Genomic DNA, 12,941 nt, shown 5'->3' on the forward strand with positions numbered 1-12,941 from the left:
TGAAGATGTACTCTACAATAATCACTATAAGCGTCAGATGCTTCCTTATAAACAACTTGTGGAGGGGTGAATAAATTTTCAAAAATAAATTTATTTCTTCGCAGCCAAATACGTCTTGCAATAGTGGCCAATAACCCCACATCCTCCTTAGAAAACCTGTCCATACTATATTCCATAAATTGCATGAAATTGTCCCCCATAAAATAAGATTTTTGAAATAGAATAGAACCTCCTCCCCAAACATCTTGGGCTGCCGGACAGTTCCAAATAACATGCAAAGTAGTTTCTACCTCTCTTCTACAGCATGGGCAAATGTTATCTTCCACAATTTTCCTCAAAGCTAGATTGCACCTAGTAGGGAGTAAATTATTACAAGCACGCCATAAAAATATCTTGACTTGATTTTGCACCGGTAGGCTCCAAATACAAGACCAAACTCTTTGGCCGGACGCTGCCCTTGATGTGCTACCGTGGCTACGTGCTTGGATTTCCATGCCCATATGATAGGCGCTTCTAACTGTGAACAACCCATCAGTAGTACCAAGCCATGTCAAAATACTTTCAAGAAAACTTCATTAATCACTCCTAATCTTTCATTATTTTTGTAATCATACCAATAAACTTTAAAATGTGTGAATTTAGTGTATCCATCTTTCAATTTTTTTCAATTTCACCCATCCGTAAAATTTTTTTCTTATTTCTTAACGGAGGGGGTGTCAAAATTTCTAAAATACCCCCTCCTTGTTTTTAGTAAAAAAAAAAAAAAAAAAAAAACAAATTGCATGAATTTATTAAGTGTTGGTAAGGATTTAAGGGGATTTTAAAAAATAATCATGCCTAAATCTTAATTTGAAATTTTTTTTTTTATAAAAACAAAAATGTGTATTTTGAAAATTTTGATAGGACTTAATAGAAAATCTTAATTAATAGGTAAAATTGAAAATAATTAAAAGATAGATACACTAAATTGACATTTTTTAAAATTTAAGGATATGATTGTAAAAATTATGAAACATTAGTAGTGGTAGGTGAAGTTTTCTCTATAACTTTCTTTTTTTAATATATATATATATATATATATATATATATATATATATATATATATATATATATATTATGTAAATGCTACTTATTATCACTAAATACTACGTTCTATATGGATAAATATTTATATATAATATTATATTTAGTTGCATATTCTCTTTATCCCATATTTTACATATTAAAAAATAATATACTTTACTCTAATACGCTAAATGGGCTCACTATGGGTACCTATTTGAATTGGTCTTAGAACTCAAAGTCCAACATCACTACTCTTTCCCCCTTTTTTTTTTTTTTTTTTTTTTTTTTTTTTTTTTTTTGGGTAAATCCAACATCACTACTTACACATATTGACATAAATGGCCGGGCACAGTTTAACCGTGCATCTTTCTCAACAAATCGTAACAATTTAGAGCATCTCCAACAAAGTTGTTATTTTAGTCAAAATAGTCAAATTTAACTTTTTTTGCTCTTTTTTTTTCAATCCAGCAGATTAGCTTCTTTAGGGCTCGTTTGGTTTGCGGAATAGACCCTAGGAATGGAATGATTATTCCTATGGAATAGTCATTTCTATGTTTGGTATGGGTCTATTCCTTGGAATACCCATTCCCTTACAAAGAGGAATACCTATTCCTCTAAAAAATGAGAGGAATAGCTATTCCAATAGGAATAGACTAGATTTTCCAAAAAAACACAATTATTTTTTATTCTCTTTCAGTTTCTTTTTCTTTTTTTTTTTTCATAAATAAAAAAATAAAAAAATAAAAAAAAAAGGTGAAAAATCGAAACCCCACCACCCCCTTCGGCCAACCACAAATGGCTCCGAGGGTGGTGCGACCACCCCTGGGGTGATTTGGCCCGAATGGGCTTCGGGGGTGGCCGTGCCCACCCCTAGAGTCACACGAGGGTGGCCGCGGCCACCCCCAGAGTCACTCTGGGGTGGCCAGGCCACCCCTGATGAGACATCGGGGGTAGCCACCCCGCGGCCACCCCCTGTATATTTCGTGGGTGGCCGACCACCAATTGTGGTGGTCGGCCACCCTATAGTTTTCAATTTTTTTTTTTTTTAATTTTTTAATTTAAGTTTTAATTTTTATTATTTATTATTTTTAAAATTTATATAATGTGGGGATTTTTTAGTAATTTTGATTGTATTCTAATTAATGTATATTAGTTGTTACCAAACTAAAGATTAAGAATAACCATTCCATTCTATCAGCTTCTATTCCTAGGAATAGCTATTCCTTTTCCTAATGGAATGGTCATTCCGCAAACCAAACTAGGCCAACATTTTTTCCTTAACAGTGAACAGTGAATAGCCAACATTGGCTATTCACTATTCATCTGTTTACACTTTTTTTATCAATATTTTTTTATCTCTCCCTCTCCGTCCCTCTCTGCCGACCATGAACAACCAACCAAAATCATCAAAATCAACCATAAATATAGCTTTAGCCGTGATACACATAACCGAAACAGGGGAGACACATTCAAGCTTCAAAATCAGATGGGTTCAACTAAAAATCATCAACCAAAATCAACCTATTTTACCAGTCACCTGAAATCGCTCATAATCACTGGAAATCACCTCTGACTCTGCCGGATCCGCTCCTAGCTCAACCAGAACTCGTCTCAGGCCACCGGAGCTCGACTCATGGAGGATCGGGTTGATGGGTTTCGTCTGGGTTCGTCGAGTTCAGCGGTTCTCTCTCGAATCAGTCTCGACCTCTCGGGTCTCTCCATCTCCGGCACTCCTCTCATGGGTCTCTCCCTAAATCACTCGATCTCTCTCTCTCGGTGTGTTTCAGACAAAAAGAGAAAGGAAGAACAAGAAAGAGAGATCGGACAGAAGGGAAAATGAGGAGAAGAAAAGAATAAAAAAAGATATAATAAAAAAAAATAGGAAATAATATTTAAATGTAAGTAGAGAGTTGAATAGTAAATCTGTTAGAGAGAATATAAGAAAAACAGTAGTTAAAGTAGAGATCAGTACTTTTTGAGCAGCTATTTTAACTCCAACTGCTGGAGATGCTCTAAGCGGTTAAATTACCACTTGTTCTAAAATCTTATGCTCTGTTTTTTTCGGTGTAATATGGTTTCCGTCGTAAAATATTTTCAGAGAAGTCATTTTTCTGAAAAAATATTTTTTGTCGAAATCATTTTTCGGTGTTTGGCACATACGAAAAATTACAAATATATTTTATATTTTAATTTAATCATATTAATTTAAAAAAATTAAATTTTATTCACAAAATAAAAAATGTTAATAAAAAATAATATAAAAAATATTTTTTTATATTTGACACATACAAATTCCAACAAAAGTGGCCGGAATCTGGCCATTTGTGCCAGATTCCGGCGATCTTTGCTGGAATCTGGCACAAAACGGCCGGATCTTGGCCAGTTGACCGGAAGCCGGCAGATTCCGGCCAGTTGACTGGGATCCTGCCGTTCTGGGAGGATCCTAGCCGAACTTGTCGGAGATTTGGCCAGAACAGGCGGATCCGTCCAGGATTTGGCCGTTCTGGCCAGATCCAGGCCGGATCCAGCCAGTATTCTTGCCAGATGATTGGAGATACGGCCGGACTGGCCTGAGATTTGGCTAGAATTGCCGAATTCATCCAGGATTCCGGCCAGATGGCCAGGGATCCGGCCGTTCTGGCCAGATCCCGGTCTGATCCAGCCAGTATCCTGACCAGATAGTTGGAGATCCGGCCGCTCCAGTGAGATTCCGGCCAGATTGGCCGGAATTTAGCACAGTATCGCCGGAATCTGGTGACATCCTCTGCGCGATGGTTGCCGAATGTCACCAGATTCCAGCACCGACCGGTGTCGGAATCTGACTTGTTGGAATCCGGCGATAGTCAACTGCTTGAACGTAAAGGTCGACTGCATTTACCATCTACAGAAAATGATTTACGCTTTTAAAAAGCGTAAATCATTTTCCGAAATTTATTAAGCATTTTTGGTCAAACAGAAATCATTTTCCGATTGACCATTATTTTCTCCCCTACCAAAACACCGGAAAATATCGAAATCATTTTCCAAATAGCACTTTACGCCGAAACAAACGGAGCATTAAATTGATAGGTATGGGTAAATTTAATCATTTAATCAATTCTTTAACACCCCACCTTGCGTATAGGCTCAAACTCTCTTTTAATAAATGAGGTCCAACACGTAAAATATTTAATTGAAATAAGGTGAAATGATGGAGACATGGTTTGAACCACGAAAGAAAACATAAACCTAAAAGAAACTAAATATAAAGTGCGGAATAATAAAATAAATAAGAGTAATGATTCTTGCACAACTCTTATACAACTAATGTATAACTCTAACTAATTTTTTTTTATTTTTTATTTTTTATTTTTTATTTTTTATCAACCATTAGATTTGTTTTCCTACATATGGGCCATAAATATTCAATGGTTGATCTTAAAGAAAAGTTGTTAAAGTTGTGTAAGAAACATTACTCATAAAATAAATGCAAGAGTTTTATGTGGTTCGGTCTATGACCTACGTCTACAAGATAAAGTTCAAATGGCTCTATTATGCTTTTATTTCTCTGGAAATGAATTTACAGTACAAATGATCTTTATTCATAAGGATGTGTAGATGATACAAAAAGGTATGGGAGAAGATCAAATCAAATCAGAATTGAATACATTCAATTCTGATTTGATTATAATCAATTACAATTAAACTGTACAATCTCATAAATTATCCTACCGTATCCAATCACAATTATATAAGAAGAGTATACCATAGTATATGATCTTCTCAAATAACAATCATCCATTTACAGGTGCGGATGAAGGCATTTGAGGTGCAATATGTTGCATTCAGTTTGTATATTTTGTTCTTGAAATTGTCAGCATTGTGATCGTATTTGCATAATTGCATTTTGAAAGATGCAAGCAATTATGCAGTGGTTTACATCGAGGTTTTTCTTGCCCTGCATAATCGATGTTAAATCATCACTTATTTCAAAAGTTTAAATTAAAAAAAAAATGATTGTATGATTTAATCCTTTAATTAATATTTTTGTTCTAACATTCTTCTTTACGTGTTGGCTCAACATGTAAAATATTTAACGGAAATGGCTATGGAATGTGAATTGACAGAGATAATGTTTAAATTCAAGGCCTTTGCTCATCATATTATGTTAAATCACTACTTATCTCGTAAGCTTAAACTAATAATAGACAATTGATTAAACGGCAACCGAAATTCAAGTAGATTCTTTTAACATTCACAGCAATTACCCACTGCCGTAGACTTCAAGTTGGCATTTAAGGGTAGACTATAAGTTCTACTACCTCTATTGAGGTATTAATTAGTCATTAACTCCATAAAAAGAGGGTAAATTAAAATTCACAGTAAGTAGTACTGAGAGATGTTTACAACTAAATTACTAATGGGCTTTCCGGTGCACAAAAGTGCTTTTAGTTTTTTTGACAAAATCAACTTCTTTTTTTCTTCCAAAGAGCTTTTTAAATGCTAAAACGCGTCCTTAATCCGGCGCTTAATTCAAACCCAGAACCAAATAGACCCTAAAGGTCCAATTCAATTTAACATTGCTAAAAAAAGTATTTACTGTTTTGAATCGTTTGAGTGGACTCTTTTTAACAAAAAAAAAGATTAATTATTTTAAGTCATTTTAATAGTGTTGGTTATAAAGCGTCTTTAGGCGCTCCAAACCTAGAACCAAACAGACCCTAAAGGTCCAATTCAATTCAACATGCTAATTTGCATGCAACAAATCAAATAAGTTAAAGCCGGATTTTTATATTCTCAAATTTTCTACGCTTCAACGATTGCCCACTAGATAAGAATTCACCGCAATTATTTGTTCAAATTGTTAGCAATTTGACAGATAAAATAATTAAGATACTCCATATAGAACAAGCATGTCCAAATAGATAAATAGATAGCTAGATAACTCAAAATTTATTTTGAAAAATGGGTTCTGTATAAAAACTCACATTATTTTTCAAAATTATTAATAATTAATACAAAATTCCAACTAGGCAGTCTTTAACCAAAAGTGAATCTGGAGGGTGTTCCAAGTTTGGGCTCAAAAGATTGGTCTTTATCCCCATCACATTTGGTCGGAATTTTGGTTACTGAGATATGACAGTATATAAATAGAAACCTTTTGAATTCTGTATATTGAAATAATAAAACAAAAAACTGCAGATCAGGCACGGTTCATATTGGGCTGGGCCTGAAGCCCAGACTAACTGTTTTTGGTATTGGGATTGCAAAATCTCTCTTGGCCGTGTATTACTCTCGGTGTAGAGTGAATTGTTCTTTTGCTTTTCAATGGCACCTTTATTTATATAGACTTGAGAATACTTTGAGAGTAAAGAAATGAGAGCATAAGAATTCAAGGGAGACTAGGATTAGATATCCTAGTCCTAGTAGTAGGCGGCCAAGGGGAGAATAATTACTCCCCTTGCCACTACTAAAACCAACCATGGGAAAATTAATTTTAGAGTCTCCCAAAAGGTGAAATAATGTACTGCTTTTTTTCTTGTATAAAATTGTTGTGTTTTTAGGCCTTTAGTGGTTGATTTTATGTGAGAGTTAGAGTGAGGTAGAGATAATGGACGTTTTTGTTTTGGTAATCGTTGTTTCCTTAGGCCTTGACGATTGATTTTTCAATGGGAGTTAGTCTTCGAAAAAAGAGATAATGCACTATTTTTTTTTTCTTTAAATAGTCGTTGACTTTTTTTTTTTTTTTTTTTGGCAAACTTGTCTTGGTCTCATGGGATCTTCTTTCACCGGGGGCCTTAGGCGACTGCCTAACTCGCCTAGTGGAAGAGTTGCCATGCGTAGATTATATGTTACTGTCCTAATTATCTTTATTTGAATCCTTGAGCTTATCTTGCTAAATTATATAATTGAAAAAAGAGATGAAAACAATGAAGAGAGACACAAAATTAAGGTGGTTCGGTTTATGGCCTAAATCCACATTGTAAAGCCTTTTCATGACTACATCTTTATTTTATTTTCTTTTATTTCACTTAATAGAAACTGAACAATAATTACTTAATCAATATATAACTTACGAGAATTATGAGAGTTACATAATCAATATGTAACATATAAAAATTATGAGTGCAATGCATAAAAGTTACAAATGAAATTCAAAACAACTATTGTACATTGTCTTTATATGTCTCAATATATCTTCACCTGAGCAGAGGTATGATTTGAACTCTTGATATCAGGATGAGAGTTATTAGGAGATGACTCTCTAACAAGGCCTAGATTCATATAATTTGAAAATTTGCAATTTCTTTGAATTGTAGTGAATCATAATTCAAAAAAATTAGAATCATTTGAAAAATATGAGTGTTGGCAATAGTATAATAAATATAAGGACAAAGATTTTCTCAAAACTTTCCTCTAACAAAGTTTATAAAAATGCCATACGACCATTTGCATGTGAGATGCACATACATTTTTAAATAGCATGTGAAAAGCACACATTTTTTTTTAATAATTATTGCATGTTTTTTTAATAAATTTTCTTCCAACTTCATCATTGCAATTAAAAATGCATGTGCATCTCACATGCAAATGGACATATGACACTTTTATAAATTGCATTAAAAAAAGTTCCTCCAACCCAGTTTGAATGAAAACTCTTCTCTAAAAATAATATCTAAAGAAAGTAGAGAAGAAAATAGAGAATATATATTAGTGTGTGTATTAAAAAAAGAATAGTTCAAAGTAAAGAATTGCACTTTTTGATTATGTATTTACCTATAATTGGTGGAGATGCTAAAATAAAGCATTCTTGTCCCACAAGCCAAATATTATTTTGGCTAATCGAGATGTTTTGGCTAATCGAGATGTTAAATAGGAGCAAAAGGGGTTGCATCCGATTCAATAATTTATAAAAAAAATTTGGTGAACTGCTACAATGCTCAATAAATTTAATTAACACTATTCATTCACCAAATATTAAAAGTATATAATAAAAAAAAAGTGTTTTTAATTTCTAACATTCTCTCCTTTTCAATAAAGAGTAAATAAATCTTGAAAAATAATATTTAAATAGAATAGTGAAAATAGACAGCTAAAATAGAAAATTACATAATTTTAAAAAGTGGGTAGTTAAAATATAAAATTTTGAATTTTTAGTTAACATAAAGAATAAATTTGCTAAGTCAAATATGAATACTCTAAATACTGATCTTGAGCCAATTTTAACTCTGGCCCAAATTCTCTCCTTTCGTTTGGGGGAAATATAGTCCGAAGTCTAGAAAAAGTTGAAGTTGGAGTATTTGGTGGTTGTGTCGTAAGTGGCCTAAATTGGTGAATTTGGGCATAACTGTGCTCCCATTCATGCATAGCTAGCTGTGCTCTCAATGAAGCTTAGTAGCTTAATTACCATGCAAAAAGAAGAGTCGATCCATTATAAAACAATGGGTAAAATTGTTATTTTAATTTTTTGAACAATTTTATTTCTTGTTTTATAAGGACGATGAGGTCGGAATGTAAATTTATTATACTTCACTCATTTGTTATATTTATTTATTATACATAAGTAATGTATTAAATAATTTATGTCACTGACTTAAAAAACGCCAATTACTTAAAAAATAAAAATAACATTTAAACGTGAAAAGAATAGAATTGTGGTGTTGCATCATCTTACATGAGTCGAAGTTTACCTAGAAAATTTCAAGAAGGAATATTAATTTTCTTTTATGTATTAGATCTCTAGTAACAGTTTTCTATGACCTCATCCCTTCCTAAATATAAGTTTTTAATTTCTTTAATTTTTTAGTTTATATGTACATATATTTTTTTAACAAGTGACATTTGTCATCATTTTATTGATATTAACATGGCACACTAACAGAATTCGTCAACTGTTTTGACGAAATTTGATTGCAGGAAATGATTTAGTTTTATAGATGTATATTTTTAGATATATGATATATTATCACCCAAAAACACAACTTCTGACCACTTTTACTCACGTGATAACTTTTATTTTATTTTAGAAAAAAAAAAAACCCTAAAGCTAGCTTGGGGACCACCTTGCTACATGAGTTGTGTCTTGAGGTAGCAAAAGATCATATCTTATATTTTTAATATATTGATTTTTTTTTTTTTTGGTAAGAGTGACATGTCATCATTTTATTGGTGTTAAAGTTGATACTAACAGAATCTGTCAAGAATTTTGACAGAATTTGACTACAATAACTAAATTGTTATTTTTTGTCTACCTTGAAGACCTTTGAATTATTTTTTATCCTCCAATTTGTAATTTAGGCCAACCACATGAATTGATTTTGCATTTATTTTTTTAAAAAAAATAGTTTACTTTTTTTTTTTTTTTTTTTAGTTTTCAAGAGAATATGGGTATTATAGGAATATTTTCACAAAAGTGGACGTTTTGACACACTTTAGTAGTTTGATGGGTCATATTAATACATTTGAAAATTTATGAAGTTTTTCTAAAATTGGCTGTTAGCTTAGGAGCATTTTTATATTTTTTTTCCAAATAATATTTTAATGATATAAGAAAAGAAAAGAAAAAAAAAAAACTATTGTGAAGTGTGAGATAGGATAGTAAAAATAATTTTGTTCCTTAAATTTTTTGAAAAAAAAAAATTGAAGAAAAACTGTTGCTACTAGTGCTGGATTACGAGAAAATAAAAACTCCTCGATCTCAAAAAAAAAAAAATCTTAAATATTAAAGCAATCAATCCATTACAAAGCCCTTGTACGGAAAATTAAAACAAAATAACAGAAACTAAAAGATAATTAATTACATGAAACCCTCGTAGAAGCTTCTTAAAAATCGGAGTCGGCAACAAAAACTAAAGCTTCTTCAATTAATCCAACATTGTTTCACCTTTCAATCCAAACCGGAGTGTACCACCAACTGAAAGATCCGCCATTAAACCTTTTAGCCTTCTTGTAGTCCCTTCCAACAACGTTGTAGACGACGCACTTCGATTCGGGTCCATAGTTGGCAACAAAAAGCTTCTTCTTCGTCTTTTCATTCAGCGCCAACGCCGCACAAGACCCATATGGAGCAAGAAACACTGAGATATCACCCAAGTCCTTCTCCTCCTCCCAAGCCGCCATCCCATGTTCAAGATTCAGTTTATAAAGCTTTTCAATAACACCACAGCCTCCTTTCTTTGCTGCAAATATCTCTCCATTGAATTCCACCAGAAAAGAGATGCAAACCTTCCGAAACTTCTTGCTCGTAATAAGCTTCCAACTCCCATTCTTCACATCAAAAGCACCGACTCTTCCGCGTGAATCCACACAGTACAAAACCTCCTTGCTACAAACTGCTTGAATAACATTACCTATGATGAGAGACTTTGTACTAAATTTATATGCATGGGGGATCCAACTCTCTTGACCCCCCATAAGAAAAGTGTCGATGTGAAGCTCGCATGCGTCATTGAAAGTAGACGATTTAATTGCATATACAGTGCAGCTAGGGGAAGTAGGAGGGGCAGAGAATGCCGCGGCATTGATAATACGATTGCTATATGGGAGGTCGATTCTTTCACGTATTAAGGGGTTGAAGAAAAAAAGAGAAGAGGTTTCTCTTGATAATATGAGTAACCAACCGTATCGAGAAGCAAGACACTCTGCCTGACATTCGAGCTCTTGAAGGTGAACGATGTCGAAGGTCCCTCGGATTTGGTCGAAGAAGCCATGCTTGGTTTCCCCGGAGAGTTCTCCCAGTAAGAATAACAATGGTGGCATTGTTGGAGATGGAGACCCAATATTCTTGCTGTCGTCGTTGATCTTGGATTCTTCTTCTGCAGTATCGCAAATAGCACCCATGATTGTAGAGAAAAATAAGATCAATGCTTCGATATCTTCGCAATCACAAAACTGTGCATCACTGCTTCTTTTATACGTTTATATATACACGTCCTTGAGTTTGTCTCCTTTCAGTATTCGTAGTGTGGTATTGACGAATAGGGTTGCGACACGTAAATACTCCAAGCCAAATAAGCTACCGTCTGTTCCGGGTTCAAGTTGTTTCCTTTTAGAATTTGGATTGTGATATTAATTGCGGGGATTGCGACACGTGTTAATCCAACCCCAATAGTTGCGGTCCGTTTCGTCTCCATTTCGGATTTAATTATGAGGCCGAAATTTATAGAATAGGATATTTTTTTTTCAGTAAATGAAATCAATATTATCAATTTTAAATGAAAAATTAATATTTAAAGTTGGTGCATCTAACAGTATATATAAAGTTAATGTTAAACGTCTTTTTAAATTTAAAATAATGTAAATTATGTACATTATTAAATGTATTAATTTTAAATTCTAATAATAAAATAAATAACATTCATTTAATTTAAAATAAAGAGGATCTTATTCCGAAATTTATTTGCGAGGAAGTCATATGTTGTGAATTCTAGGAGATGGACATGTGCAGCAACCATGGCGGTCATCAGTCCCCTGAAGCTCAATGGGTGTGGTTATTGTAGGACTCTGTACCCTTCACTTCAGTCTTCCTCTTCAATAGTAGCAGCTAAGTTTACGGTTCGAATTGGGTTGGTAAAGTCCAAGGCTCTGGGAGAGAGCTCTGATCGGACGGTTTATCAGGAAATTTACAACCCTTGGAGGGTCGATCCCTTCGACGTTCGAGAGGTGCATATATACATGTTTGTCTTGTTTGTAACATTTTCAGTTTTCATTCGCATGTGTATGTCTGTATGTTTCTGTGTGCGTGCGATATACAGAAGAGAACAATAGAATACAAATTCAAATATCGAGATAAACAGAAGACGTAGACTCAGGTCAGCTCAAGAAATTTTAGGGGACAACACGATAATTTTAAATGGGGCATTTTTTAATATTTAAATGTTAAAATAAAAATATTTTTTAAAATTTCTTTTATCATGCTTTTATATAAAATTATTTTTCTCACTTTTGAAATTCGATGTTATATTGCTAGTAGCAAGTCTACATAAATTTTACGGGACAAAAACACTATTATTTGGCTAAACAATTTTACTATTCAACAAAAACATAAATATCTTGTATTTCCTTTTTTTTTTTGTTGAGAATTGTTTCAAGCTTATCCGACACTAAGAGCACAACACAGTTGATCTACTTAACTCTTAATTTTTTTATTTTTTTTTTATTTTTTTTTAGAGTATGTAAGTTTTGTTTGACAAAATCGATAAAGTGATATAAGAGGGAAAATAAATAAATAAATAAATAAATAAAACAAAGGTAAAAAAAAATTGATAACATGATAAGTTTTTGTTGGCAAGAACATGCGGTTTTGGATGATCAATAAAAACAAGGAAAAAGTGTGGTCGTGACAAGTTGTCTTATCTTATCTTCACATTTTCGTCTCAAGACTAACAACACAAAATATTGGAAACAATGAAAGAAAGAAGAGCCATTGTCTTAAAAAGAACAGCCATAGTTCTTTTCAGAGCAAAAAAAAAAATAAAAAAATAAAAAAATAAAAAGAAAAGGAAGGAGAGGAGGTACTCAAGAGTTATAGATCAAGAAAATAGTAGATGAAGATCCTATCACCCCATCATGGTGGTTAGCATTTCATTAGTGTTTGTGTCTTTACCTTGGGTCAATGGGTAGAAAAGTTTGCTAGAAAGAGAGATTGAGAGGCTAGAGGCGAGAGGTGGGGTGGTGATCAAGACAAGCTTAGGGGTCTTGACCCTCCTACCACCTGGCTATTGGAAAAATTTGTAGAATTTTTCAAGAAGTGATGTTGGAAATTTACTGGAGTGATTATATAAATAGAAACCTTTTGAATTCTATATATTGAAATAATAAAACAAAAAATGGCAGCTCAGGCACGATTCATATCGAGTTGGGCCTGAAGCCCAGACTAACTGTTTTTGATATTGAGA

The 12,941-nt window shown here is 33.1% G+C and overlaps 1 protein-coding gene across 1 annotated transcript; it reads right to left on the reverse strand.

Moving 5' to 3' along the window:
- Window positions 1-9,924: 9,924 nt before the first annotated feature.
- Window positions 9,925-10,884, reverse strand: LOC133879124 (F-box/kelch-repeat protein At3g18720-like). The gene has a single exon (XM_062317667.1). The coding sequence runs from the start codon at window positions 10,882-10,884 to the stop codon at window positions 9,925-9,927; it is 960 nt and encodes a 319-aa protein (XP_062173651.1).
- Window positions 10,885-12,941: the final 2,057 nt, after the last annotated feature.

This window comes from Alnus glutinosa, chromosome 10, assembly GCF_958979055.1.
Source record: "Alnus glutinosa chromosome 10, dhAlnGlut1.1, whole genome shotgun sequence".
NCBI classification, from domain to species: Eukaryota; Viridiplantae; Streptophyta; class Magnoliopsida; order Fagales; family Betulaceae; genus Alnus; species Alnus glutinosa.

Coding starts and splice junctions, on each gene's coding strand:
- LOC133879124 (XM_062317667.1), bottom strand. CDS start 10,884: ATGGGTGCTATTTGCGATACTGCAGAAGAAGAATCCAAGATCAACGAC.